General features: G+C 51.2%; 1 protein-coding gene across 1 annotated transcript; it reads left to right on the top strand.

The window, feature by feature from the left end:
• The first annotated feature begins 584 nt into the window (after positions 1-584).
• Positions 585-26,136, top strand: LOC125947207 (uncharacterized). Its single transcript, XM_049671611.1, has 3 exons — positions 585-687; positions 22,897-22,955; positions 25,903-26,136. Exons 1-3 carry the CDS (start codon positions 585-587, stop codon positions 26,134-26,136), a joined length of 396 nt encoding a protein of 131 aa, XP_049527568.1.
• The last annotated feature ends 1,597 nt before the right edge of the window (positions 26,137-27,733 follow it).

The following is a 27,733-nucleotide window of genomic DNA, read 5'->3' as shown; positions in this document are numbered from 1 at the left end:
GTAGAGGACAAGCGCGCAAGCCGAACGTGTGACTCGCTCTCGGAGGAGGAAATGGCAGATGCGAAACCACGTGACTACTGCTAACGTCCGATGTTTCGCCTATCCAAAGCTAAACCGGCGGATGCGCCGGTGGGACGACCGTTCGTTGAGCCGCCAGCACGCTGTGGCCTAGGTTGTCTAGGCTACGGTGGGCCGTCGCCAAGAACGGCGACGCTGTGCTGTGATGACGTTGCTGGAAACGCTCTTATCTCGACGACTGCTCCGACGACAGGGCGCGGAGCGCCTCAGAGCGCTCGACGCGGGAGGAGAGCGATCGAAAAGAACCAGCCGAACGCAAGGCGCGCACCCTCTTTCAACCAGCCGAAGACAACGCCGCTCGCGAGAACGATCTCGCGAGCGCTCCGAGGCGACCAGTCGAAGATACCATTAGCGTACATCCTCCCTCTGTCCCTTTCTTTCCACTGCACTCTTCTTTTCTTCCTTCTTGAAAGACCAACCAATCACCATCGCCTATCTCCGGCCGCTGCGAGACGGCGTCGCTGCGATAGGCGACGCTCATGCGGGGAAGGTTCCCGTTCCGTAGAATGCTCGTTGTAGTTTTCAGGTGCCGCCATAGAGTGTGGTTCTCCACGCCGACGCCAGTTCGTGTTACGTCTGCTGCTCCTCGCAAATCGCCGAAGATGTCATGTGAGTATTGTGCTGCCGATTCACACTTTACGCGTACCTTGATCATCTGGAACAGCGCGAAACGAGTGGAGTTAGCTGAAACGCCCTAACATAGTTAGATTGGAACCGTTGTTCCAGAGAGAAAATGGATGCCTTCGAAGATTTTGTCGCCGTGGCGTAACCACGAGGTGCGCTCCTCGCGTGTCGTAAGGTACGCTACTCGTTGAATCGGGTGCAGGGCCTTTTCGATTTTCCACTTCTGGCTACCTGCGGGCTGCCAGAGCGCCTTCGTTTTTCTCGAGTTTCTCCGCCCGCCGCACGACGCACTTGCGCCGCGCGTTCGTTTTATTCGACCTGGACGGTTCTGGCTACCCGCGGGCTGCCAGAACCAGTCAGGACGAGTTTGTCCTGGCTGCTCTCTAGAAGTTAACTGACTAGCAGACGACAAAAAGAGGCGATGAGCGCTCGCCGCCATCTTTGTGGGGACTTGACGGATTGCAACGCGGGCCCTTGAGGACTATTACCTCGCTTAGCCAACGGGCTTGCGTCGAATGCTAGCGCGCGCCGCACCGGCTGACGTGGTTTTGGACTTAAGTCTCAGTGAGCGCTTGCGTACTCGTCGGCGCGGTGCGTGAATCGTTGATTGCATTTCTTCAAGCGTTGTCTTACTAGGGTGTTATAGCGCACCGTTCCGCCTTGCGAGGTGGTGCCATGCGAGCGGCGACGAACCATTTGAAGCTTTCTTTTGTGTGTGTGCGTTTGTGCGTCCCGTGAAGGCTTGTTTCCAGCCGTGAAGCACGCGCTGAGCTCTCGATCATGCATGTTCATCGTGTTCCGCGCAAGTTGTCCGTGAAGTTGTAGACGGCGACGCTCATTCCCACACATTGTGGTGCTTTTTCGTTTCATTTTTCTCTGGCGCTATCTCGTTTCACATCGCTTGCGTAATGCGGTGATATCTCTGTTTTCAGCAGGCAGCCCATGTACGCTCCGTCTCTCCGTCGTATGCTTGGGTGGCAGCTCGAAACCGATGCGTTCTAACTGTAGCGAAGAGAGACGCTAGTGGGTCCAGCTCTAGTCTGCCCAGACGCTAGTGGGTCCAGCGCTTTGGCTCGCAACGGCGCTCGTGCTTGAAAGCTGTGGCTCGTTCACAGTAATGTGGCTCGTTTGACTGTCGACGCTGCGCTGCTCCGTTCACTAATGAACCCCTTACAATTGGTGGAGGTGCTGCGCCCTCAAAACCTGCAACCTGGAACTTAGATCCCCGTCGTCTCCCGTCGTCCTTGTTACGAAGAAAGACGGTTCTGTCCGGTTCTGTGTGGACTATCGGCGCCTCAACAAGATCACTCGTATACGTTTACCCGCTTCCGCGAATCGACGACGCTATTGACAGCCTACAAGGAGCAGAATTTTTTTCATCTCTCGATCTGCGCTCAGGGTATTGGCAAGTACCTATGGCAGATGACGGTCGACCGAAGACAGTCTTTGTCACGCCCGACGGCTTATACGAACTTAACGTCATGCCGCTTGGACTTTGTAATGCGCCAGCAACTTTTGAGCGTATGATGGATACCGTTCTGCGCGGCTTGAAATGGCACACGTGCTTGTGCTACCTTGATAACGTCGTTGTTTTTGTTCCGGATTTCTCCACGCACCTTCAACGCCTCCGGCGTGTTTTGACGTGTTTGAGCAACGCCAGCCTACAACTGAATTTAAAGAAATGCCGATTTGCAGCGCGGCAGCTGACGATACTGGGTTACGTCGTTCCCAAGGATGGAATTCTCCCCGATCCAACCAAGCTTCGTGCCGTCGCCGAATTCCGTAAACCTACGTCCATCAAAGAACTGCGAAGTTTCGTAGGTTTATGTTCTTACTTCCGACGCTTCATTCAAAATTTCGCCGCCATCATATCACCTCTGACGAAGCTCCTTGGATGCAACGGACCCCTTCATTCGTGGTCGTCAGAGTGCGAGGAAGCGTTCGCAAATCTCCGTCGTTTGCTGACGACTCCCCCAATTTCGCGCCACTACGATCCGGCGGCCCCTACAGAGGTACACACAGATGCCAGCGGTGTTGGCCTCGGCGCTGTCCTTGCGCAGCGCAAACCTGGCTTTCCTGAATACGTCGTGGCCTATGCCAGTCGCACCCTTACGAAAGCCGAGACCAATTACACTGTCACGGAAAAAGAATGTCTGGCGATCATCTGGGCTCTTACTAACTTCCGTCCTTATTTGTATGGCCGCCCGTTTGATGTCGTCACCGACCACGATGCACTATGTTGGCTGTCATCTTTGAAGGATCCTTCAGGTCGTCTTGCCCGCTGGGCACTTCGCCTGCAGGACTACGATATCCGCGTGCTGTACCGCAACGGACGCCAACATTCTGATGCCGACGCCCTATCACGCTCTCCATTGCCTGATGAGAATACCTGCTGCTCACTCTCCCAGCTAGCTGTTTCTACAATCGACCTTGAGGCTATCGCTTCCGAGCAGCGCCAGGACCCCTGGATTGCCTCGATTAGAGATTTGCTTGCTGACCCATCACCACAGTCAAGCACTCGTACGTTGCGTCGTCAGGCTCGCCATTTCGCGGTTCGCGACAACCTGCTTCACCGACCGAGTTATGCCGCAGACGGCCGGCAGTGGTTGTTAGTAGTTCCTCGCAGTCTGCGCTCCGAAATCTGTGCATCCTTTCACACCGATCCACAGTGCGCACACTCGGGTGTTTTCAAAACCTACCAGCGCCTTCGACAGCGCTAGTACTGGCGGGGCATGTACAGTCAACCACAAAAGTTTGCGGACCACGCGAGTGCGTGCCAGACTGCCTATCCGCGCCACCTAGCGGTACGCCACCTAGCGGCGACAGGGGTGCTCTCCCGGATATGAGCCCTCTTGGTACTCGCCTGCCTGTTAATTTTTTATTCCCGTGCATGACATTGTTAGTTCGTTGTGTTGACGCAGAGCGCTGTGTGCGATAAGACCGCCACATATCTGGCTTGATAGCAGTATCGGAGCAATCACTGCAACCTTTGTCGACTGGTGTGCCAGTGGGTAGATAAGTTTCACGAAGCGCTGCGACGATTTTTTTACGCGACGTTTACTGGCGCACTTTGGTTGGCAGCATCTTGGTCCAATGAGTGTTGCTGCTTCTGCGTCTTGAGAGAAAGGGTAGGGAGGTGTTTCACTGTCATCAAAAATAAAGAAAAAGCGGATGCATAGAAAATTTTCTTTCACACATAGGCGCATCTTCGCATCAGTCGCTGAAACGTAGTAGACTTGCTTCAGGCCACGTGGTGATTGCCTATTTGGAAAGATGCCGCTGCGTGTTCCACTTGACGAAAGAAGGCACATTGTGCGTTTATTTATAGAGGGAATACCTCAGCGCGAAATCTGCCGCCGAACCAACAGGAGCCGGACTGCCGTGAATAGGATTATTCAAGCTTTCCGCGACGATGAAAGATTCACAGATATGGAGGGCAGTGGGCGTCCAAGGGCCACGACTGAGGAAGAGGACCGCCTGATTACGGCCGCCATCGTGGCTGATCCTTTTCAAAGTGCAGAGGATATCCGAGAAGCGCTCTCGCTCACGGTATCGTCTGAGACTGTAAGAAGAAGGCTGAGTGAGCTTGGCCGGCAGTCTTTCGTAGCAGCACAGAAGCCCTGCCTCTCAGACAGCCAGCTACAAGAACGACTCATGTTCGCTACAGCAATGAAAGATTGGACAACAGAGAAATGGGGCGATGTCATCTTTAGCGACGAGTCAACTTTTTCCACGCGCTGGGACCAACGGAAGCGGGTTTGGCGTCCACTAAACTGCAGGTGTCTTTACAGTGTATTGGCAGTTAATTCACGAAGCTAATTCTGCATCACAACATGTTTCACGTAAAATGAGCTTTTGGACATTACGAGATTTTTCTGTAGTGGTATTATGTTGAAAACATTAACGATTGTTTCATAGTACTACTTACTCTGAAGCTAATTAAAAGCTGCCAGTGGGTCTTTCAGTACTATCTAATGATGTTTGCACGTTTTCTATTGCAACTCTATAACAGCATTATAAAGTTCATACGCAAGAGGAATCACAACATTTTTAGACGCGCCGCTGGAACCCAATTGTATGCTATTTCTTGCAGATATCTGCCTAATTACACACAGAGTGTTCTATCCAGTGGACGGTGTTCCGTGAGCGTGTGGGGAGCAATCAGCAAAGATGGTCTTGGTCCCCTTGTGCGTCTGGAAGGGCCCTTCACTGCGTCACGGTACTGCGACGTCATCACTAGACACCTCGTTCCGTATGCGCTGGACGGTCCCTTCAGCGACGGCTGCTATTTTTTTCAACACGACCGCAGCCCGATCCATAAAGCACGTATCGTCCAGTCATTGCTAGGAGAACATGCTGTTTGCCAGCTTGAGTGGCCTCCATGTGGCGCCGACTTGAATCCCATAGAAAATGTCTGGGGCATGTTGAAGAAACGGCTGTCCACACGAGCCAACCGCGGCCGCACGGCCGATACGCTGTGGCAAGCGATCGCACAAGAATGGGAAAGCCTGCGTGGTCGACCGGAGATTACTGAATCTTTGTACGAGTCGATGCCCACACGCATCAATAAGGTGCTAGAAAACGGCGGACATTTCACTTCCTACTAGATCATTGAGAGACCTATGTTTCATGACACTTCTGTAAATGTCTTGTGAATAAATTCATCCCCTTCAGACACGAATTATGATGCACTGTCTGCAAATGCGTCAAATGCGCATGGCATCATTTCAAGACGCTCACTATTACATTCCAAGAAAGAAGACGAAGCAATGTGCTGTTTTGTGCGAGTTTCAGTAAAAAAAATTAATTAGCGTATAACTCATTATCTAATTATTCTGAAATCCGTCAGCTTCAATGCTTGCATAAAAAGAATCAACTATTAGGCCCGAAACGCATGCACACTTGCTTTTTCGGTTGTATTCGTGTCGACCGGAGAAAAAAAATACTCTTGACGTTGGTCTTGGAACGCGGCACGTCGAACGATTGTCTAACATGGTAGTGTCTCCAGCAAAGTGATCATCTGCAGCAATACGCAGGACAATGAAGTTAACTGACCGCTAGTTGTCCTATCAGGAAGCGGACACGAATGTGCACACTGAGATTTAGGTCATTTGAAGAAACACGTGGCGTGGGACGCGCCTCCGAAGTTCGAGTCCCCAAACGAGGACGCCGTGTCGCAAAGGGTTATAAAAAGAGTCATCGCACCCGATTATTTCTTATTTTTCTAAATGTAACCACTATAGCAGCGCGGTGGTTCGGGCTTTGCGCAGCAAAACCTGGGCGCAGGCGATCAAATCCCGGCCGCTACTGTCACTTAGCGATGGGGGAGGAACGGAAAAATTCTGCCTACTGACTAAGCATCTGTGTCCCATGGCTGCCTCACCGCTCACTCACGCACTCACGAAAAAAAACAAACAGCATGGCTACGCGAAAATAGAACTGATAACAGCCGAAGAATACGCTGTCTGATTACTTGTACTGATATTCTGCTCTCAAAATATAAGCAAGTAGCCCTGGCTAACAAAGAGCGCGTCACGTTGAAAGAGATAGGTAGAAAATATTTGCGCACAGTGCGAAAATAGACAGGCCATAGATTTAAGGAGGGATGCGTCTTCAACGTAGCGCTGCTGTCGATCGCTGGTGACGTAGCGGAAGTGTCGCGAAGAGGCTCTTGGCCACGCGCTCGCGTGGTCCGCAAACTTTTGTGGTTGACTGTACAAGTACGTTCAACAGTTCGTTCGCTCCTGCCCCGACTGCCAGCGCCGGAAATCTCCACCCCAGCTCTCGCCGGCTGGTCTGCAGCCTCTACCCTGCCCTACCCGGCCGTTCGGGCGCGTTGGAATTGATTTGTATGGGCCACTTCCCTTGACGTCGGCTGGTAACCTCTGGGCTATTGTGGCAGTAGATCACGTAACACGATACGCCGAAACCGCCGCTCTCCCAGTAGCTACAGCGCGCGATGTTGCCTCATTCCTGCTTCGCCGATTCATCCTGCGGCATGGTCCACCCCAGGAATTGCTCAGTGATCGCGGACGTGTCTTCCTGTCAGAAGTGGTTGAAGCTATTCTTAAAGAGTGCCACGTTATTCATCGTACAACTACGGCGTACCACCCCCAAACCAATGGCCTCACAGAACGCTTCAACCGCACGCTCGGCGACATGCTTTCAATGTACGTCGCCTCCGACCACACGAACTGGGACGCCATTCTGCCCTTCGTAACCTACGCGTACAACACCGCTAATCAGAGCACCACTGGGTTTTCGCCCTTTTTCTTACTATATGGTCGGCACCCGTCGCATACCATCGACACAATTTTACCTTACCGGCCGGATGCTTCCGAGGGCTCACCTATTTCTGCCACAGCACGGCATGCTGAAGAATGCCGTGACCTCGCACGTGCCTTTGCTTCCAACGACCAAGAGCGCCAGAAGAGTACTCGCGGCGACTCCACTTCCGCGGTCACCTTGCTTCCTGGCGCGCTTGTGTGGCTCTCTGTCCCGTTCACCGCCCCTGGCCTCTCATCGAAACTGCTCCCGAAATATGAAGGCCCTTACCGCGTCGTCGAACGCGCATCTCCCGTGAATTTTGTTATCGAACCAGTTCAACCGTCTTCGGACCACCGCCGTCGTGGACGAGACATTGTCCACGTCGACCGGCTCAAGCCATACTACGATTCTGTCATCCTGACGAGCTGTTAGGTCGCCGGACGGCTCCCTTATCACTCCCGGGGTAATTGTAGCGAAGAGAGACGCTAGTGGGTCCAGCGCTTTGGCTCGCAACGGCGCTCGTGCTTGAAAGCTGTGGCTCGTTTGACTGTCGACGCTGCGCTGCTCCGATCACTAATAAACCCCTTACATAACTATATATAGACCGTTGATGTTAAACGAATGCACTGGTTAAGATGAGTAATGACCACACGAACATTAGCTTAATTACTCTCATGATCGACGAAAACTATTTTTCGTGTGAAGCTTTGGCTGCTCACAGGGGGGCGTGCATTTTCATGCGCCAGCCGCAGCCCAAGCTCCTTCAGCATATCAACCGAAGCAAACTTTCTGAAATGGAAGTCAAGCATGTCGCAACGAAATTGTATGCGGGAGGCGTACCCGATATCCTGCTTTTTCGTGTCTTGTCAAATGATTTCAAATGTCGCCGGTGGCCGACGTGATCGCTGCGAGCAGGCATCCTCGAGCGATCGCTTCCGCTATCACTTACGTACGATTTCGCGTTTGGAATCGGACGCGTCGCACGCCGTTTGTTGCGCTGTGCAAAGTGAGGTGCCCAGTGCGCGTCCTGTGCCGAGTCGCGCGAAATCTCGCAAAAGTGATCATATTCCCGAATGGGCGGACTACTAACATGCTGCTAGCATGTTTACAGCTATCCCGCGGCCAGCGCTGTCCAGGCGTTCGATTTTTCAAACTTCGGGCAGCTTCGGGTTGTCTTGGGATCCCAGCCCGCGTGACTTCCTATCAGGACCGGAACTAGTCGGGGATTTCCTCCTCCCGTTTTCGATACCGTTTACCTCCACTAGAGGGGAGGTCGAGGGCAGTACATTCACTTGATACTCATTGGAGCGGGAATAATTCCCCTCACGTATCTCCGCACGAGCGCCTTGTTTTTCTTTCACAACTCTTCTGCAAGGATGGTTTGCGCCCTCCTCGCATGTGAGATACGAGGAGAGGGGTACTGAAATACGGCACGTCGAACTACACCACGTCGACAACCATTCGTTCCAGGCCGGCCCCGCCATTCCTATTTGATTCCCTAGACCTGTGTTCGCTACCGCGGAAGGAGTTCGTCCAGCTACGAGACCCGTCGGGCATCCATACTCCTCTGCTATGCAGCTTGCGTTGCCCACGCGTGATGCTTGGGCAAATGCTGTTGGTTGTAGGCATGGAAGAACTGTTGCGAACAAACGGAATCATAGGCCGCCCTACTCGGTCATGGGTATGCTCACTCATACTCAAACTCACTTCATAAACATGACTGGTAGCGCCGTAATCTGCGAGTAGACATGAGTACGAGCGCCAGTGTTTGAGTGTGTGCGGACGCGAGTGTGCGTGTCGGTGAGTTTGAGTGTTCACGGGACTACTGGCCGGTGTGAGTGGACACGTGTATGGATGTGAGCGGGTGTCGGTGAGAATGAGTTGACGTATGAAGCTTATAAACGTGGCTAACATAGTCTGAGTAAATGTTAGTTAGAACGTGTGTTCCTGTAAGTGTGAGTCTGTGTGAGTGTGAACCTGAGAGTACCACGCAGTGAGTGACTGGACGCATGAGTAGTAAGCAAGTAGGAACGGAAGTTACTCTGAGCAGTGAGTAGGCGTGAGTATGAGTGTAAATATGTACTAGTAAGCGTAAGTGGCCTTTAGCACGAATGAGTGAGTGCGAGTGAATGTGAGTGCCCTCGAGTACCTACAAATGAGACTGGACATGACTGGGAACCAATGGCGGTGTGTGTGTGTGCGCGCGCGCGCGTATGTGTATGAGTACCCGTGACCATAGGTCGGCACACTCACTCATGAGTACACTTACCCACTCATTTCAAAGGCTGGAGTATGAGTGTGAGGGAGTAACGAAGGGCGTGAGTGGATATCAGTATGAACGTGAATGCGTATCTGTTGGTGATAATGAGTATAAACGGTAGTGGATACAGTACGTGTGAGTGGACGTGAATATTAACGTGACTGAATACGTTTGCATTGGCGTGTGTTGATGTATGAACCTGAGTGACCATAGTCGAGTTTGAGTAGATGTGAGGGTAAACGTGATTGAGTACGTCTTGGTGCGTGTGGACGTGGGTATGAACGGCAGTGATTACCTTTGTATGAGTTTGAGTACAGACTCTTTTCGCGGAACAGTTTGCTCTAGAGGAACGAGATGACGCTTTCGGCGACGCACCGCACATTGCCTCAGCGAAAGTTACGCCGCGTGGCAACCCAAGCAGTCGAGAAAAAAACGCAATAACATTACTGCTTCTGTCTTTCGATGAGCTGTCGGAAATGCAACTGGGTGTTCGCTAACGATCTGTGCTCCATCGATGCTGCAAAACGTGGAACGGTAGAGGGAAGACGTGTGCAGTAGTCGGCTCCAAAAATAGTGACTGGCATGGTAAGGAATGGAATGAATCTGTGTGGCTAAGTTCACGGACCGCCGCTGCACAAGGACTGGACTGCCTGTGTTGTCGGCCCTTCGCGATGCCCGACATTTCTTCAGGATAAAGAACAAAACAAAAAATCACTCATCCGCGTGCGCTGTATCACTAACCTCCAAATAAAGGACTTCAACATCGGAACGTCGGCAAGAGTGTACCGCTCGTTACACAGTGACGAAGTCCTAGTAAGTTTCTCGCACGTAATATACACACGTCCACCCCAAGTCGCACGCAAACTTACGTCCACTCAATCGCCAACGTGTAAGGAATAAGTGAATGGGCGTACTCTTGAATCGATGCTGCTAAGCATGAGTGACTGGGAATGCACACGAATATTCAAAGGTGGACGTTTCGTGACGGCCCACAGACAGAGTATGCGAGCGACTAGCGATAATACGTGTTTGCTACAAACTATTACAAGGTGCAGAACATAAACGTTCCATGTCGGGGGAAGAGGTAAATAAAGCTTCTCTTTAAAAGTAAGTTTTAAATGGCTCAGAGCTTGGCGCAATAATGGGTAAAGGAGGGTAATGATGTGCAGATAGAACAGACACTCCGAAGCGCGATTGAAACAGTCGAACAATACCTAGAGGAACCGGAAAAATCAGAATCCGCCTTTTTCATTTTCCTGTGCTGCCCTCTGCCGCACGCCACCCGAAACGTTTTGGTCGGGTGCCGGGGCTTTCGCCGGTTGATTTGTGAACCTGCGCCATTGTTGAGTGCGCATCGGTTCTGCATTTCGTGGATCGCGAATAATTATTAATGGCTTCTGCGGGGCAGCATGTCGTTCCTTGGAAGCCATGTAGCACTCACCAACTATATATATAGGGTGAGCAGGCGTGATAGCGCTGTTTTGTTTATAGTGTGGCCTATAAAGGTACGCGGAGTACCCTCTGCCGGCGCGGCTGCTTTGGAGTTTGTTGTTGCTGACTCCTGCACTTGCACCTCGCTTTTCTTTCAATTCTTTTTGCATATTCTTTAGACATTTTGCGTAAATAAGAAGTTTTCGACCGCGCAGCCTTCCGCATCGGATTTAGCAACGCGGTGCCCTTGTTTACATCGACATCTACAGCCACAGATCGTTGTTAGCGTCAAACATTGGGAAAAGGTGCATCGCTGATATTGACACGTATACATGTTTATCTTTCACCGGTGGCCGCTTTCCACCGGCTAACAAATGTTAAACGTTATCGCTCGGCGCAGGACGCGCCTGTATCGGAAGTTTCTAGAACGTTATCGATGCTTCTTTCCATTGCCTGTTTTCACCGACGCTTCTGTTATCTGATTGCATGACTGACGCGAATTGTCAAGAACTTTCTGGAAGACACGCGGGCATCAGGGATTAATCTAGAACCTTCGATGACTCAGGTATAAAAGCCGACGCGTTTCGCCGCTGATCAGATTTTCGACGATCGCCGACTGTGTTCGCCGCTATCGTTGTGCTTTGAGTGTACCTTGCTTTTGTGGGCACAGGTTCGCCCAATAAACAACCCGTTTCGTCGTACACTGTTTTACGACTGTTTTCTTCAGCGTCACTACTACGTGACATCTGGTGGAGGTGCTTTTGTGTCCATGCAGCGGACGCCCCCGCAAAGCCGCGACCCAAGCCCGAAACCGGAGGACGAGACCAACGTCGCCAAGGACCAGCGAGCTAGCCGTATGCAGCAAGGACTTTTGCCAGAATACGGACTTCTTCCCGAGAAGACCACAGCGATCAAGGCCAAGTCAACGACCACAATGGCAGCCCCAGCGTCCCCCATCCTGCTGCAGCAACCTCGGGAGCCACCGACCTTCCGTGGATCATCAGCTGAAGACCCTGAAACATGGCTGGAGACGTACGAGAGGACCGCGACATTCAACAAATGGAGCGACGATGACAAGCTGCGCCATGTCTATTTTTCGTTGGATGACGCTGCTCGGACATGGTTTGAGAACAGAGAGACCACCCTGGTGACTTGGGACCTATTTCGCGAGAACTTCGTGAGGACCTTCACGAATGTCGTGCGAAAAGAAAGGGCCGAAGTTTTATTAGAAACCAGAGTGCAATTGCCCAACGAGAACATCGCAATCTTCACGGAGGAGATGACTCGCCTCTTCCGTCACGCCGACCCCGATATGTCCGAGGAAAAGAAAGTTCGGTTCTTGATGCGGGGTGTCAAAGAGCAACTATTCACCGGATTGATGCGCAACCCGCCCAAGACTGTCGCCGAATTTCTTTCCGAGGCCACAACGATCGAGAAGACGCTTGAAATGCGCGCCAAGCAATACAACCGCCGTGCCCTGACCAATTACGCCGATGCTCAAGCGCTAGGCGCCGACGACCTGCGCGACACCATCAGAGCAGTCGTTCGCGAGGAGCTGCAGAAGCTCTTTCCCAGGTCGCAGCCTCAAGTGGCATCTATCGCCGACGTCGTCAAAGAAGAAGTTCAGCGCTCACTTGGAGTTCCTGATGTGCAGCCGCAATCGCCGCAACCCCAGCCGGAAGCGCTGACTTACGCCGCCGTTGCCCGTCGTCAAGGCCCTCCTTCACGCTCGCACCAGGGCCCCATAACGCCGCAGTTCCGTCGCTCACCGCCGCCGCCGCAGCCAGCACGCCCGCCCGTCACCCAGCGCAGCTACCCGAGAAAGACGGACATTTGGCGCGCCCCCGACCACCGCCCGCTCTGCTATCACTGCGGGGAAGCCGGCCATGTCTACCGCCGATGCCCATACCGCGAGATGGGCCTACGAGGGTTCGCCGTCAACGCGCCACGTCCACAGCTTGGCGAGCGACCACGTGACATCGCCGACTACCTTGCCGGAGCCCAGTGGCAACCACGACGACCCTCACGCTCGCCGTCACCAGGCCGCTACATCTCGCCGCATCGCCGCCTGTATGCCGGCCACACCCGGGGCCGATCTCCCAGCCCATACCCGGGAAACTGAAAGCAGCAACCGATGGAGGTGCGGTTGCTGTACGACGCAATGCCGAAGATCCTCCGCCGCCGCCGACGACGACGATTCGCGAATCATCACGACGAGATATCAGCACGCCGCCTAGCAACAGCCTTGACAACACATCGCCGCCGAACGAAGACCTTCCGACGCGACGTAGCAGCAGCAGAGCAAGCCGACGCAGCCGTGATCCGACGCCACGAATCAACCGCAACGCCAGACGCCGGTCTACCGATCTAGACGTGCTCATCGATGGTCATAACGTCACCGCTCTCGTCGACACTGGCGCCGACTATTCAGTTTTCAGTGGCGCGTTCGCCGCCAAGTTAAAGAAGGTGAAGACGGCCTGGCAAGGACCCGATATACGGACAGCGGGAGGTCACCTAATAACGCCGGCTGGAATCTGCACAGCGCGAGTCACGGTAAACAACCGCACTTACCCGGCGAGCTTCGTAATCCTGCCGCACTGCTCCAGGGACGTCATCCTAGGCATGGATTTTCTAAACCAACATGGTGCAGTAATCGACTTAAGGTCCAAGTCGATAACGCTTTCAACACACAAAGCGATACCGCCGGATACAAGCATCAGTTACCATGCCTTGAATGTGCTTGAAGAACAAGTCACCGTTCCGCCTCGCTCAAGCGTAATGATTTCCGTCGGTACCGAAGTGTCTGCAGACATGGAGGGCGTCATCGAGGGCGATCATCACTTACTGCTCGACCGTGAAATTTGCGTCGCTAGAGGCATAGCTGAGCTACGCGAAGGGAAAGCAAGAGTGATGCTCACGAACTTCAGCCACGAATATAAGCACATTAACAAAGGCACCACGGTCGCCTACATCGACGAACTAGTACAAGCCAGCAGTGCTTTCGCCTTCACGGATTCCAGTGCACCTTCAACGACGACTGTAGTACCTGAACCAACTTTCGACGTCAATCAGAACCTTCCCAATCATAAGAAACAACAGCTAAAAGCTCTGCTCCTGCAATACAAGGACTGCTTCTCGTCGTCGTCAAAAGTTCGACAAACCCCTGTCGCCAAGCACCGCATTATAACCGACGAATGTGTCCGCCCACTCCGTCAGAGCCCGTACCGAGTTTCGGCGCGCGAACGCGAGGCCATAAGGCAACAAGTCGACGAAATGCTACGCGACGACATCATCCAGCCGTCCAAGAGTCCGTGGGCGTCCCCCGTGGTGTTAGTGAAGAAGAAGGATGGAACCCTACGTTTCTGCGTCGATTATCGTCGGCTCAACAAGATCACGAAGAAGGACGTATACCCCCTCCCACGGATTGACGACGCCTTGGATCGACTCTACAACGCAAAGTATTTTTCGTCGATGGACCTCAAAACCGGCTACTGGCAAATCGAAGTCGACGAGAGGGACCGGGAGAAGACTGCCTTTATAACACCAGACGGACTGTTCGAGTTCAAGGTCATGCCGTTTGGTCTTTGCTCGGCACCTGCAACTTTCCAGCGCGTGATGGATACAGTACTGGCAGGCTTGAAGTGGCAGACTTGCCTCGTCTATTTGGACGACGTCGTTGTGTTTGCCTCAAGCTTCGAAGAACACCTGCGGCGCCTTGAAACAGTTTTTCAAGCAATCAAAACCTCCGGACTCACGTTAAAGCCCGAAAAGTGCCGCTTCGCATATGAGGAGCTCTTGTTTTTGGGCCACGTCATCAACAAGTCTGGAGTGCGCCCCGACCCTCAGAAAACTGCGGCCATCTCCAACTTTCCTCCGCCCGCTGACAAGAAGGCAGTGCGTAGATTTCTTGGACTGTGCGCCTATTACAGGCGCTTCGTCAAGAATTTTTCACGGATCGCTGAGCCACTGACGTATCTCAAGAAGGCCGACGTCGAGTTCAAGTGGGAGACGCCGCAAGTCGAAGCATTCGAAGAACTGAAGCGACGCCTGCAATCGTCGCCAATACTTGCGCATTTCGACGAAAACGCCGATACCGAAGTCCACACCGACGCAAGCAGCGTAGGACTCGGCGCCGTGCTTGTGCAGAGGACTGACGGACTAGAAAGGGTTGTAAGTTACGCTAGCCGGTCGCTATCGAAGGCGGAAGCAAATTATTCCACAACAGAAAAGGAGTGCCTCGCCATCATCTGGGCTACATCAAAGTTTCGCCCCTACCTCTATGGCAGGCCCTTTAAAGTTGTGAGCGACCACCACGCCTTGTGTTGGCTAGCTAACTTGAAGGATCCTTCAGGTCGCCTCGCACGCTGGAGCCTGAGACTTCAAGCATTCGCCATCGCCGTCGTTTACAAGTCCGGGCGAAAGCACTCTGACGCCGATTGTTTGTCTCGCGCCCCCGTCGAACCGCCGCCACAAGACGACCAGGATGACGACACTTTCTTGGGACCCATCAGTGCCGACGAATTCGCCGAACAACAACGAGACGACCCGGAACTAAGGAGCCTTGTAGACTACCTGGAAGGCAAGACCGTCATTGTGCCGAAGGTGTTCAGGCGAGGATTGGCGTCGTTTTTCTTGCAAAACGACATTCTCCTAAAGAAGAACTTCTCGCCTCTCCGAGCCAACTACCTCCTCGTGGTACCCTCAGCATTGCGTCCAGAGGTTCTGCAAGCTCTTCATGACGACCCAACGGCTGGACATCTCGGTTTTTCCCGCACTCTCGCGAGGATACAAGAAAAATACTACTGGCCTCACCTCTCTGCCGACGTCGCCCATTACGTAAGGACATGCCGAGACTGTCAGCGACGCAAAACACCGCCGACAAGGCCAGCCGGACTTCTACAGCCAATCGAGCCACCTCGCCGGCCGTTCCAGCAGATCGGGATGGACTTACTGGGGCCTTTTCCGACGTCGACGTCCGGGAATAAATGGATCGTCGTCGCTACGGACTACCTCACCCGCTACGCTGAAACAAAAGCCTTGCCCAAAGGCAGTGCCGCCGAGGTAGCCCGATTCTTCGTTGAGAACATCCTCCTGCGTCACGGTGCCCCAGAAGTCCTCATCACCGACAGAGGCACGGCCTTTACGGCAGAACTAACTCAAGCCATTCTGCGGTACAGCCAGACAAGCCATCGCCGCACCACCGCCTACCACCCGCAGACGAATGGCCTTACCGAGCGCCTAAATAAGACCATCGCCGACATGCTGGCAATGTACGTCGACGTCGAACACAAGACGTGGGATGCCATCCTTCCGTACGTGACCTTCGCATACAACACGGCCGTGCAAGAAACGACGCACATGACGCCGTTCAACCTGGTCTACGGAAGGAACCCGGCAACGACGCTTGACGCTATGCTACCAGACGTCGCTGACGAAGAAAATCTCGACGTTGCCACTTATTTGCAGCGTGCCGAAGAAGGTCGACAGCTCGCCCGCCTGCGCATCAAGAACCAGCAGAGGACCGACAGCCGACACTACAATCTACGACGACGCTACGTCGAGTACCAGCCCGGCGACCGTGTTTGGGTCTGGACTCCGATTCGCCGACGAGGACTTAGCGAGAAACTGTTGCGTCGCTTTTTCGGACCCTACAAGATTATCCGACGTATTGGCGCACTGGACTATGAGGTCGTGCCAGACGGCATTTCGCAATCACCGCGTCGCCGGGCACGACCTGAAGTCATCCATGTGGTGCGTCTTAAACCTTTCTACGCCCGCTGACGAACTTAGGTACTTTGTTACTTTATTTTTTTTTCTTTATTACGCGTGGTTTTGTTTATATACGCTTTCACATTTGTTTGTAGCATCGGGACGATGCTTTTTAAGGGGAGGGTATTGACACGTATACATGTTTATCTTTCACCGGTGGCCGCTTTCCACCGGCTAACAAATGTTAAACGTTATCGCTCGGCGCAGGACGCGCCTGTATCGGAAGTTTCTAGAACGTTATCGATGCTTCTTTCCATTGCCTGTTTTCACCGACGCTTCTGTTATCTGATTGCATGACTGACGCGAATTGTCTAGAACTTTCTGGAAGACACGCGGGCATCAGGGATTAATCTAGAACCTTCGATGACTCAGGTATAAAAGCCGACGCGTTTCGCCGCTGATCAGATTTTCGACGATCGCCGACTGTGTTCGCCGCTATCGTTGTGCTTTGAGTGTACCTTGCTTTTGTGGGCACAGGTTCGCCCAATAAACAACCCGTTTCGTCGTACACTGTTTTACGACTGTTTTCTTCAGCGTCACTACTACGTGACAATATGAAAAAAAAGTCGAATAAAACACAGATACCTGCTCATATGAGTCGCGTTATTCCACCGTGAGACGAGTCAGTATGAGCGCCTGAGCTACTCAACGGCGACTGTGATCCAGTTACAAATATCGGGCTGTTAATTTATTACTGATTCTCGCTTTTCTTTAACTTCATCGTACTTATTTTGCGCGTGTCATAAAGCATTATTAGAGAAAAATGTGCTCAGATAAGCGCTCATTTAAAGGCCGTGTTCTCTCGCAAAAACGCGGATGTCATCGCTGACACCGTTGGTATATAACTGAGCGAGGCGGCTGTTTATGCTGCTGTACCGAATGTACCGTACGTCTCTTGTTTCGCGTTTGACACAGAGATAAACAGTATATGTCAGGAATTAAGAAATGCGTGAGCATACCAACGCGTACAAACCGACCCATCTACGTTGCGAATACGAGCGGCAGCCTACGGGAACGGTGACCTACAGATGTTGGCCCAGCCGTTGGCACAGCCGTTGGCACAGCCGTTGGGCACAGCGCTGTGTCGCCGCTTGCAGATTATTGTGTACGCGCCGTGCGAAGCGAAGAGTTTATTTTAAATCGCTAAGGCCGGAACTGAACTATAAAAGCAGTTTCCTTCGTCCTAACTTGCTTACTTTTCAGTACAGGTCCGCCGGTAGCGGGTGCACGAACTCGACGGAGCCAGGCCTAAGCTTCGCTGAAATCAACATTGGCTCAAACTTCACGTGCACGGCTTGAGAGGGTCGAAGCCTTGCGCATTTCAACCTTTCAACTTCGTAGGCATGTTTTGACTCACTTTGAGCGCGATTATTTATATATACCAACGAAGGCAACGGCTATCGCGTTATCGGTTCGACGGCCTATCGTGCGGGTTTCGGTCGAACGATGGTATAGGCACGGTGATTTTCTCGGTGCCGTCGACAAGAAAGCCCGTCGCAGTACCAAAGCCAGTCTTACGCTACGCACACTTTCAGTACTGCACTGACGTCGAGCTACCAGTGGAGTTTCAACGCGGTACACGGCACGAATTGTTAGTAGCGCGCGTCCGAGCGCTTTTTTTTTTTTTTCGGGGGACGTTTCCCCCAGATGGGGCCGCACGGCCGCGCGCGCGACCCTTCCAAAACGTTTCGCGACTAATCCGCCAGGGCAGGGCGCATGCGCCGTCGGGCCGTGAAAAAGGCGGATTATTATTGTACAGGCCGACTCGCAGGGGCCGTCAACCAAAGAGCTACAGGGGGGCAGACAATCTAGAAACGGACATAGAATTGAAGACTGCCGATGATAAACCCATATCTAAGGTGGATAAAATCAGAGTTTTGGGACTGCTCATTGAAGCAAAAGGCAACAATGGAAAAACCATTAGGAAGTTGGAAGGGAAAGTATCTGAAGTTATGAGGTTGATCAAAGGATAGCCAATAGACATAGTGGCATGAAGGAAGGAAACATGATCAGACCGGTACAGGCGTTCGTTATCAGCAGGATCGTATACGTCGTACCCTACCTTAGATTGTGCGCTGCAGAAAAGATTAAATTAGAATGCCTCATTAGGAACACTTATAAACAAGCTGTAGGACTACCAATCAGCACTAGTACCGACAGGCTATTAGAATTAGGCCTGCACAACACAATAGACGAGCTCATAGAGGCGCAGCGGATAGCGCAGTACGAACGCCTTTCCAAGACCAACACAGGAAGAGACATACTAGAAAGACTAGGTATTGGGTACCATACTCAAAACGGAACCAAAGTGGACATCCCGAATGGTGTCAGGGATACGATTACCGTTCCCCCATTACCAAAGAACATGCATCCCATGTACCGTAAAGGCAGAAGAGAAAGCAGAGCAGTGGTCATACAAAAGAAATTTGGGAATAGTAAAGACGCAGTATTTCTAGACGCTGCTAGATACAAACACAGGCGCGACTTTACAGCCGTAGTAATTGATCACGAAAAGAAGGGCCAAACATGCGTTACGCCAAGCACAGTAAACATCGAGACTGCGGAGGAGGTAGCTATTGCGCTAGCACTATCACAGACCGAAGCAGACGTAATAGTGACTCTCAGGCGGCAGTACAAAATTTTGTTAATGGCCGATCGAATCTCTCCTGAAGCACTACGAATCCTAATGGCAGGTACGAAAAGTACCTGCCATTAGGATACCTTCACCTCGCCAGGAGACAGCAATAATAAAAAGACGGCGCATGACGTGGCTCGAGGGCTTACGGACCGAGTCACGGCCGATAATAGGACCGGCACCTTAGCGTCTCCCGAGAACGAGAATGGAGAGAAGTGGGAATGGAAGGATCGTATGAGAAGATTTAATGACATCACACAACACTACAAATTGCAAAGGTGCATTTTCGCACCACCTCACCAAAAGCTCAGCAAAAGAGTCTTTCGAATGGCGGCAATTACATACCAGAACTTATGTGAACCCGGCGATCTCACACCTCATTTACCCAGACATGTGCAAGACAGAGAAATGCAAAAACTGTGGTTCTAGAGCCAATCTGGAACTATATGCTATGGGAATATCGAGGCACAACAAACAATAATTGGGATGCAGTCTCTCGCGATCGCCTCCGCGTGCGCTGGGAGATCTGTGTTGCTCAGCTCTGCCCTTGACGATCAACTTCGGGCTGTCCAGCGGGCCGAGGAAGCCGCCAGGGCTCAAGAGCTCCTGGCCGTCACCTAGGCGGGGACCATTTGCCCGTCCCACAAACTCACAGGGCCTTTAAAGAAAGTTCTTTGACTGACTGACTTGGCGCAATAATTACACAAGTCGACATAGCACGGGTAACAATTCTCTTGCATTCGCTGTAAATGCCACGTCAGCTCAAATAAATTTAGTACGCCTTAGTCGAAACCGAGCATGCTCATTCTTTGTATATTTACATTCTTGTGTTGTACGTGCCAAAACCGCGATATGATAACGAGGCACGCCGTAGTGGGGACTCCGGATTAATTTTGACCCACTGGGTGCACGTTCTTGAACGTGCAGCCAGTGCACCGTACACGCGTTTTTGCATTTCACCCACGTCGAAATGCCGCAGCCGCGGCCGGTATTTGGTCTCGCGTCCTTGGGCTTAGCAGCGCAACACCGAAGTCACTGCTTCACCCCGGAGAGTATGCGCATTGTTTACAGCGTATTTTAGATTGGAGACGTAATTATCAATAATTATAAAATAACAGTTATCTTGTGTATACCCTACTTGAATAGACAACTTATTTAGGCTGTTTTTTAGGCAGTAATTCATGGTTTCTGTTTTTCCCAGCGTGAAAGAAGCCCGCGAACACACGCAATATTGCTGCGCGCGACTGGCCGCTCGAGGCACTTTGCGTGTATTCTCGAGCTTCTTTCACGCTCGGAAAAAAACTTTTATGTAGCGCGTATTAAGCAACATAAAGCTGTAGTCTGGAGTTCTCATGCTCTACAATTTTATCATTGACACTTTTCATCTAACTATAATATTTGAGAAGTTGATTAATTAATTAAGACTACTTATGTCATTACGTGGAATGCAAAAAGTAGCAGTTTCGCCCGAAAGGCGAAGCATCATTTGCGATAGCAAATTAGTAGAGAACTATACGAAGTAAGGATAGTAGTTTTATCGGCTGTGTAAACTTGGACACATTCGCTTACTAACTCAAAAGGCATGGTATCAGCGCGCACAAGCACACATGAATAGATCACACTCGATGACTGCACACAACCGCTGTCAAAGCACCGGAGTGAGCAAGCGCGCCAGCAGCAGAAGGCGAAGGCTCGTGCTGGTCTGTCACTTCAACGGAACCTGAGCGGTGAAAGCACAGCGCATACAAAGGTAGGAGCCGTGTTGCAGATCGGTTTCAAGATACGGTGCGCGCGACCGCCCGCACCCGCGCAAAGTACACGTACGCGGTTACTCGCAGAGCAGAAGCCGCACCCCTCCCTCCTGCGCTGCCTTCCCGCTTTCCTCCTTTCGCCTGAGAGATTCCAGTTCCCCTTGCGCCCGGTTGCAAGATACGCGTTTAGTACCGCGGCTAAACATCGCCTCCCCTCCCTCTCTTCCATCCCCCCACGGCCTTTCGCACAAATGCAGACGTCACGTTTGCTCCGCCAGTGCGCTCGCTCTCCGTGAAAGCACACGTCCCTCGCGCTCTTTCACTACAGCATACGGCGCCGCGGCGACAATTTTATCGCCCTTGGACTTTATACGGAACCTCCCGGCGACCACTTGGAGTGAGCATATAATTGCTATGAGAATAAAAATGATCTGAGTAGCTCCAAGCGACGGCAAATAACATTACCGTGGTTCTGTCCAGCTACATCGCATTTGCATATTTTAAATCTTGGTGCATGTTAGTTGGGACGCCCTGTATATAAAATGCCCTGTACATATACGTATACCTCATTGTTACGACTAAAACGGCGAAGGGTATTAAGTGCTTCCCACGAGCACTTAATTCATCATCAGCGCCCGCCCAATCCTCGATGCAGCCCTGGCGCCGACTGTTGACGGGTCAGCAAAGAAGCCTCCCTCAAGGTGACAACGACCACCGGATTCTGTATAAGAAGCGAAATTCTACGCTGGAATGATGAGCGGCAACTCAGCCAGCTGTGGAAGAGACGATGACTGACGAACGTGGGACCACGAGCGCGTTCCGAGCACGAGCACAACCCGTGGGGCGCCAAAGAGCCAGTTGCGGAAAAAGACGACGGCGCTGGAGCCAATGCTGATAACGATAGTTTGCTGTACACGGCTGATTTCGCCTAGCGATATAAGATTCCGCCTAGACATATAAAGCTTTGCTTTAAAAAACGAGAACCTCAAGTTGCCGTTCTCCGTATTGAATTTCACTTCTCGTCTTTCTTCGTAATGGGGAGGCCGCGTATAGTCCGGACTCCCGAGGAGCAACGCGCCGCACGAAGAGCGACGACAGGAACAGAGACGAGTGGGCGACAAACACCACCAATGAAGATCGTGCACAAAACGCCAAGCGCATGCGGGACGCCATGCAAGATGACCAACGTTGCAAGGCGCACAGCACGGTGATTTCTGCGCCACTTATGTGTCGGGTGGATGACCAACTTCGCTGGTCAATCCGACTTCACAGGGTGAAATGGCTCATGATTTTATTATTTCGCTCCTAACCCTGGACGTACTACCCATACTGTGTCGGGAGGATTCCTGGCCTAAACGCTACCCTGAGCTGCAACAATATATACACCTATATACATACTACCTTTAATGTTTCGTATATATATATATATATATATATATAGGTAAATGAACTGTCTTGAGTTCATGTTGAATGATTGTGTGATTGTGTCGGAAACTTTTTCACAGTCGAATAGCGCACAGGTCGGCAAAATGAACGGAAATCGCTTAGACTGACTCCAAAATATTTTTCTTTTGCTTTGTGCTCGCTGATACTGAGACTGTGACTCATGGGTCGGTCTGAGTCTGAATGAGTCGAGCCATAAAGTAGCTTACTGACCAATGTAATCACATGACTGCAGAAGTAATTGTATGACACTGAAAAAAAAAAGCAGTGTACTGAAGTACTCTAAACAAGTGAACTCACTCACTAAAAATGGTTTTAGGCAATAACAAGGTCGTTATACACATGAGGTTTATTGAGTGAGCATAAACAATTGTATTTCTGTGTTTTCTGTCTTTTGGAGCAAGAATTTTAAAAAATGCTATGCAGATTAGTGTCCGTATGTTCCCGCTTTGGCTTCGCTATTTCATTTTCGTACATTTTTAATTTCTTTCTCGACATTCACCGCAGCTACTGTGTCACCTTGCTGCCTTCTTTTTATCTTACAGTAGATATCTTACAGTACATATAATGGAACGCCGTCTTCCCGCTAATTCCTGCACGCGGCATGTGTTGTAATGTGGTTTTCTTTTGATTTCCAGACTGCAATAGCTGTCGCGCCAGACTTCCAGAGGCGAAGGATTTGGAAATCCAACATGCCGTGAGTTCCACCATGCTAAAGACTGTCTGCCTTCATTGTTTTTGTGGCTTTGTTTTTAGAAAATAACTCTTACGACCCTTAGGCTTTTAAAAACATTCTTGGCTGATATTAAGGCGGACGCGAACTGATCCTGTAACTGCAGTGGATGTTCAGGTTGGACTATGCAGTGTCTCGCGAACTCAGTGGAGCGCAGCGAATAGCACGTGTCAGCGAAGCAGTGATGAACTGGCTGCATGTTTGATGGGCCGAGAGGTCGGCTCTTCCACTGTGCTCCACTGAGCCATCTGTGAAGGCTTTACTCACTATGCGTCGCTCAGAGGGTGATCAGCGGTGGGAAATGGAACGCTTCTTCTGAGTGCATGTTCCGGTCGGCTGATGCTACCCATAGCTTTCGCTTCAACTGTTGGGAGTCAGCCTTTGAACACGTGCCGTTGCCTCTCATTGCGTGCCTCCTGTTCTCGATAGCATACGACGGGCAGTCAAAACAGAAGTGCCTTGCTTTTCGCTTCTCGGATAATTATTCTTCTGTGACGCAGTGCTTTCGACAGAAAAAGAAAACGAAGTGTTAGTGATGGTCGATGATGCATGTACGACGTTTGGGTGAGAATGAATACTAAATCACGACACGTAAGCATTCATCGATGAAGGGATGCCAGATTGCACGTTGCTTTTACGTTCTCGCAACAGCCGTTAACTCATACTGCTCAGTACTTCAGTCGATCGAGAATGTTAGTCGCTATGATTCAGGTGCTTTATATAAAATTCGCGCTTAATCGATGCACTTAACTCGTCGGGAACGCATATTACACATTCAGAGGGGCGTTCTCGTTCTATCATGAGACTGTACGCAGTCACCGATTGCGCCCAGGAAGCAATTCTTTGTGCCCGCAATCGGTGACTGCGCCCAGTTAGCAAGCAACAGTACCGCGACACCAACGAAGTGCCGAGCAAATTATGACAATTGTGGAGTTAAAGCCGTAGCGGATATCGGCCGGCCGCTATGTAATACAATTATAGATGACGTAAGGAATCCTTAGTAACCCTCATAAAGCACGACGAAGACTCGTGAAAAAGCTGGGAGCGTCGCGCTGAAGACATACTTGGATATCGGGTGTCGTAGTAACATAAAAAGTCGCAGTTCCAACCGAAAGGCGAAGTATCGATTGCGATAGCAAACTAGTAGACAGCTATACGAAGTAAGAATATTTGTTTTATCGGCCGTAGAAACTTGGACACATTCGCTTCTAACTGAATTAACAAGCGTGGTGTCAGCGCGCACAAGCAGACATGAAGAGATCACACTCAATGACTGCAGACAACCACTGTCAAAACGCTGGCAGTAAGCGCAGCTGCCGCAGCGAGCGAAGGTTCGTGCGGTCTATCACTTCAACGGAAACTGAGCGGCGAATGCACGGCGCATACAAAGGTCAGACCCGTGTGGAGGTCGCTTTTAAGAGACGGTGCGGGCGACCGCTGCAGCCGGGCAAAGTACAAGCTTAGTTGTTGGCAGAGTAGAAGCTGCCCCCCCCTCCCTCCCATGCTGCCTTCCCGCTTTGCTCCTTTCGCGCAGGAGATTGAGTGGCCAGTTCCCCTCGCGGCCCGGCCCGTTGCAAGATACGCATTTGGTGCCGCAGCACAGCGTCGCCCCGCGTCCCTCCCTACCATACCCCCATGGCCTTTCGCGTGATGGAAGTCGCCTTTGCTTTCCGCCGTGCGTTCACTTCCGTGATAGCGCGCGTCCCCCGCGCGCTTTATACTTTATAAGGAACCTCACGGCGACGACGACGGCAGAAATCCGCTTGAAGTGTCCATATAATTGCTATGGCAATAAAAGCACGGTGTCACGCGCGCACAGGTAAACATGAACACACCTCGCTCGATGACCGCGGAAACTGGCTGTCAAAACGCGACAGTCGGGAAGCGCGGCTCTTTGAATCGCAGATCTTTTCGAAGACGAGGCCCGCGCAGGCGCGCACCTAGTCAACTTAGCAGATCGCTGTCAGGATACGGCCGCACAAAAGCAGCAGTCGCTGCAGTAGAACGCCCCCCCCCCCCCCCCCCGTGCCTGACGCGCCACAGATGACTGCGCGCTACCGCCCCGCCTTTCTCCCTCGCCCGCGCGAGATTGAGCCGCGATTGTCGGCTGACCCTCGCAATCTTTCACTCGCACATACAGCGTACCGTACCGCGCGAGGCGGCGATGGTATCGTGTGGAACATCACGGCTAGGGAGACGGTAGAAATGCGCTTTGAGTGTCCATATAATTGCTACATAGAACGAAAAATGTTAGACCTAACGTTAAGCGAGGAAGAGAGCGGTGTGGATGAGAGAGCAAACGGTGATAGCCGATATTCTAATTAACATTATTATAAAAATGGAGCTGGGCAGGCCATGTATTGCGTAAGTTGGATGGACCAATAGAGTTACAGAATGGATACCAAGAGAAGGAAAGCGCAGTGGATTACGGCAGAAAACTAGGTGGGGTGATGAAGTTAGGAAATTTGCAGGCGCAAGTCTGAATCAGCTAGCGCAAGGCAGGGGTAATTGGAGATAACAGGGAGACGCCTTCGTCCTGCAGTGGACATAAATTTAGGCTGATGATATCTTGGGCACTGCAGTTGCAGTGCACCCACCCCTGCAGTCTCTGACTCGAAGAGCAGCAGTTTCCAAGAAGGCTAGTGACGTACCATCAGCTGCGAAAAAATAAACGACTTGCGCGTGTGTCATGCAAGCGACAACTGGGTTTAACGCGGTACATTGCATTCATTTCATGCAAGGCTGATCACGTCAGCAAATGACTGAACGAGCACGATTTCTCGAAGCGAGTGAAATACGACGATAGATACCTCCCATTCAGACAAGCCACTTATTCTGCGAGCTGAGCTTTGTTGAACCCATTACAAAATGTTGCTAACTCTCACACCTCCCAACTTCTTTGCGAACGCAGTTCAGCATCGAGACTTTTCTGGACAGCGGTGAGTTCACAGATTTCGAGTTCCGGGTGAAGATGGAGGACCATCCTGACATCCCCGAGCGGAGAGTTCGTGTGCACAAGCTGTTCCTTGCCATGAGGAACGAGGTGTTCCGTGCGATGTTGTTCTGCGGAGATCTGGCTGAGACATGCGGGGGGGTGATCATCACGGATGTGCACCCAGACGGCTTCGACTTGCTGCTCAGGTGAGGTGACTGACCTATCGGGTTTGCTCAGTTACACGTTCAATATGCGTTTGCATCTGCCTCATTGCGCTGGAGCAGGAAACTTAAAGGGGGAATGATTTCTCGCAAGAATTTTGTTTCAGTGCGCTATAATAACACATGTACGAGTGGTTAAACATTATCCTTCCTTCAAGCCGCTGCATTCCCTCAACATTTACATCGTGCAGCCATCGCTATATCCTGCCTCCTTTAAGCGGTGCTGTAAGTGTTTGTCAACTTCCGGTTGATAAGAGCCGAGTGCGTTCCCAAGTCATTTCCTATGCAGTTTTTATAGTTAAGCCTGGACTACATCATAGTGTAACATCAAAGAGAAAACAGGCCAACCTAGACGCACTAAGGGTAAAAGCAGACCAATTCAGGCTGGTGCTCGCAAACAAATATGCAGCTTTAGAACAGGAAGATGAAGACAACATAGGGGTAATGAATGAAACCATGACTAGGCTGATCTCAGAAGCAGCAATTGAGGTGGGAGGTAAGGAACCTAGGCAACCAGTAGGAAAGCTCACCCAAGTAACAAAGGGCCTAATAATGAAAGTGAAAATATGAAATTGTTAAACTAAAGAGATCAGATAGAATTTAGGAAATTGGCAGGCGCAAGTTGGAATGAGCTAGCGCAAGACAGGGGTAATTGGAGATAACAGGGAGAGGCCTTCGTCCTGCAGTGGACGTAAATATAGGCTGATGATCATGACATCATAGTGTACTAGGAAATAAGGTAGTGTGTTCAGGAAGCACTCACGGCTGAAGTACTTGATGCCGAAAACCACGAGATGGCGCCCCCAGAGCATGGGTTGTTGCATCATGCACCGTTTCCGATGCGGCGCTTTGCATACACCGCGCTTATGAATCTGCTTTTTAATCACTAACACATCAATGCTAACACTTCCCTGCTCAGATGGCATCCTGGCTGAGCCAGGATCCGTTAGAGCACTTCTTGGAAATGCACAGAGAAGAACTGTGGAATGCACATACAATTCTTACAATTACCTGTCACGCATGAAAAAATGTATCAATGAAAAACCTACTGCTTCGTATGAAGATAGAACTCAAACAATACATGAATATTATGTTACGAGACTGGCTACTTTATTTCTAAAAATCACAGGATGAACAATATATTATATATAGCAAACGTAAATAATTATAAAATTATTATTTACCTAGTGACTCAATTATTTAGGTAATATGAGTAATGCAAACCAACAGTACAATTATTTTTAATGAAATATTTAATAATAGTAAGTTCTAATCAGTGTTGTACGGAACGGCGTTCCTGGAACTAGTTCCTTTTAGGAGGAACACCACCGTTTCATTAAGGCTCGGTGGAACAGTAACGGTAACTCGTTAGGTTTTCGAAAGAATGGCAGAGGGAACGGCGTTCCTTCTGTAAACGTTCCACGGCATTGAACAGACGCACGCACGTACGCAGCACATTATGTGGGGAGGATGGGTGACCGCGTGCCTGTCACGTGAATATGGTGCATTTTTTAGGTGCGAAGCAGCTTATGGCGGGGGCTTTGTCCGTCCCTCCTTCCGTCCCGAGGCGTCCTACACCCCCACAG

Source organism: Dermacentor silvarum, chromosome 7, assembly GCF_013339745.2.
Source record: "Dermacentor silvarum isolate Dsil-2018 chromosome 7, BIME_Dsil_1.4, whole genome shotgun sequence".
Taxonomy (NCBI): domain Eukaryota; kingdom Metazoa; phylum Arthropoda; class Arachnida; order Ixodida; family Ixodidae; genus Dermacentor; species Dermacentor silvarum.
This window is presented reverse-complemented; position numbering and strand designations above follow the sequence as displayed.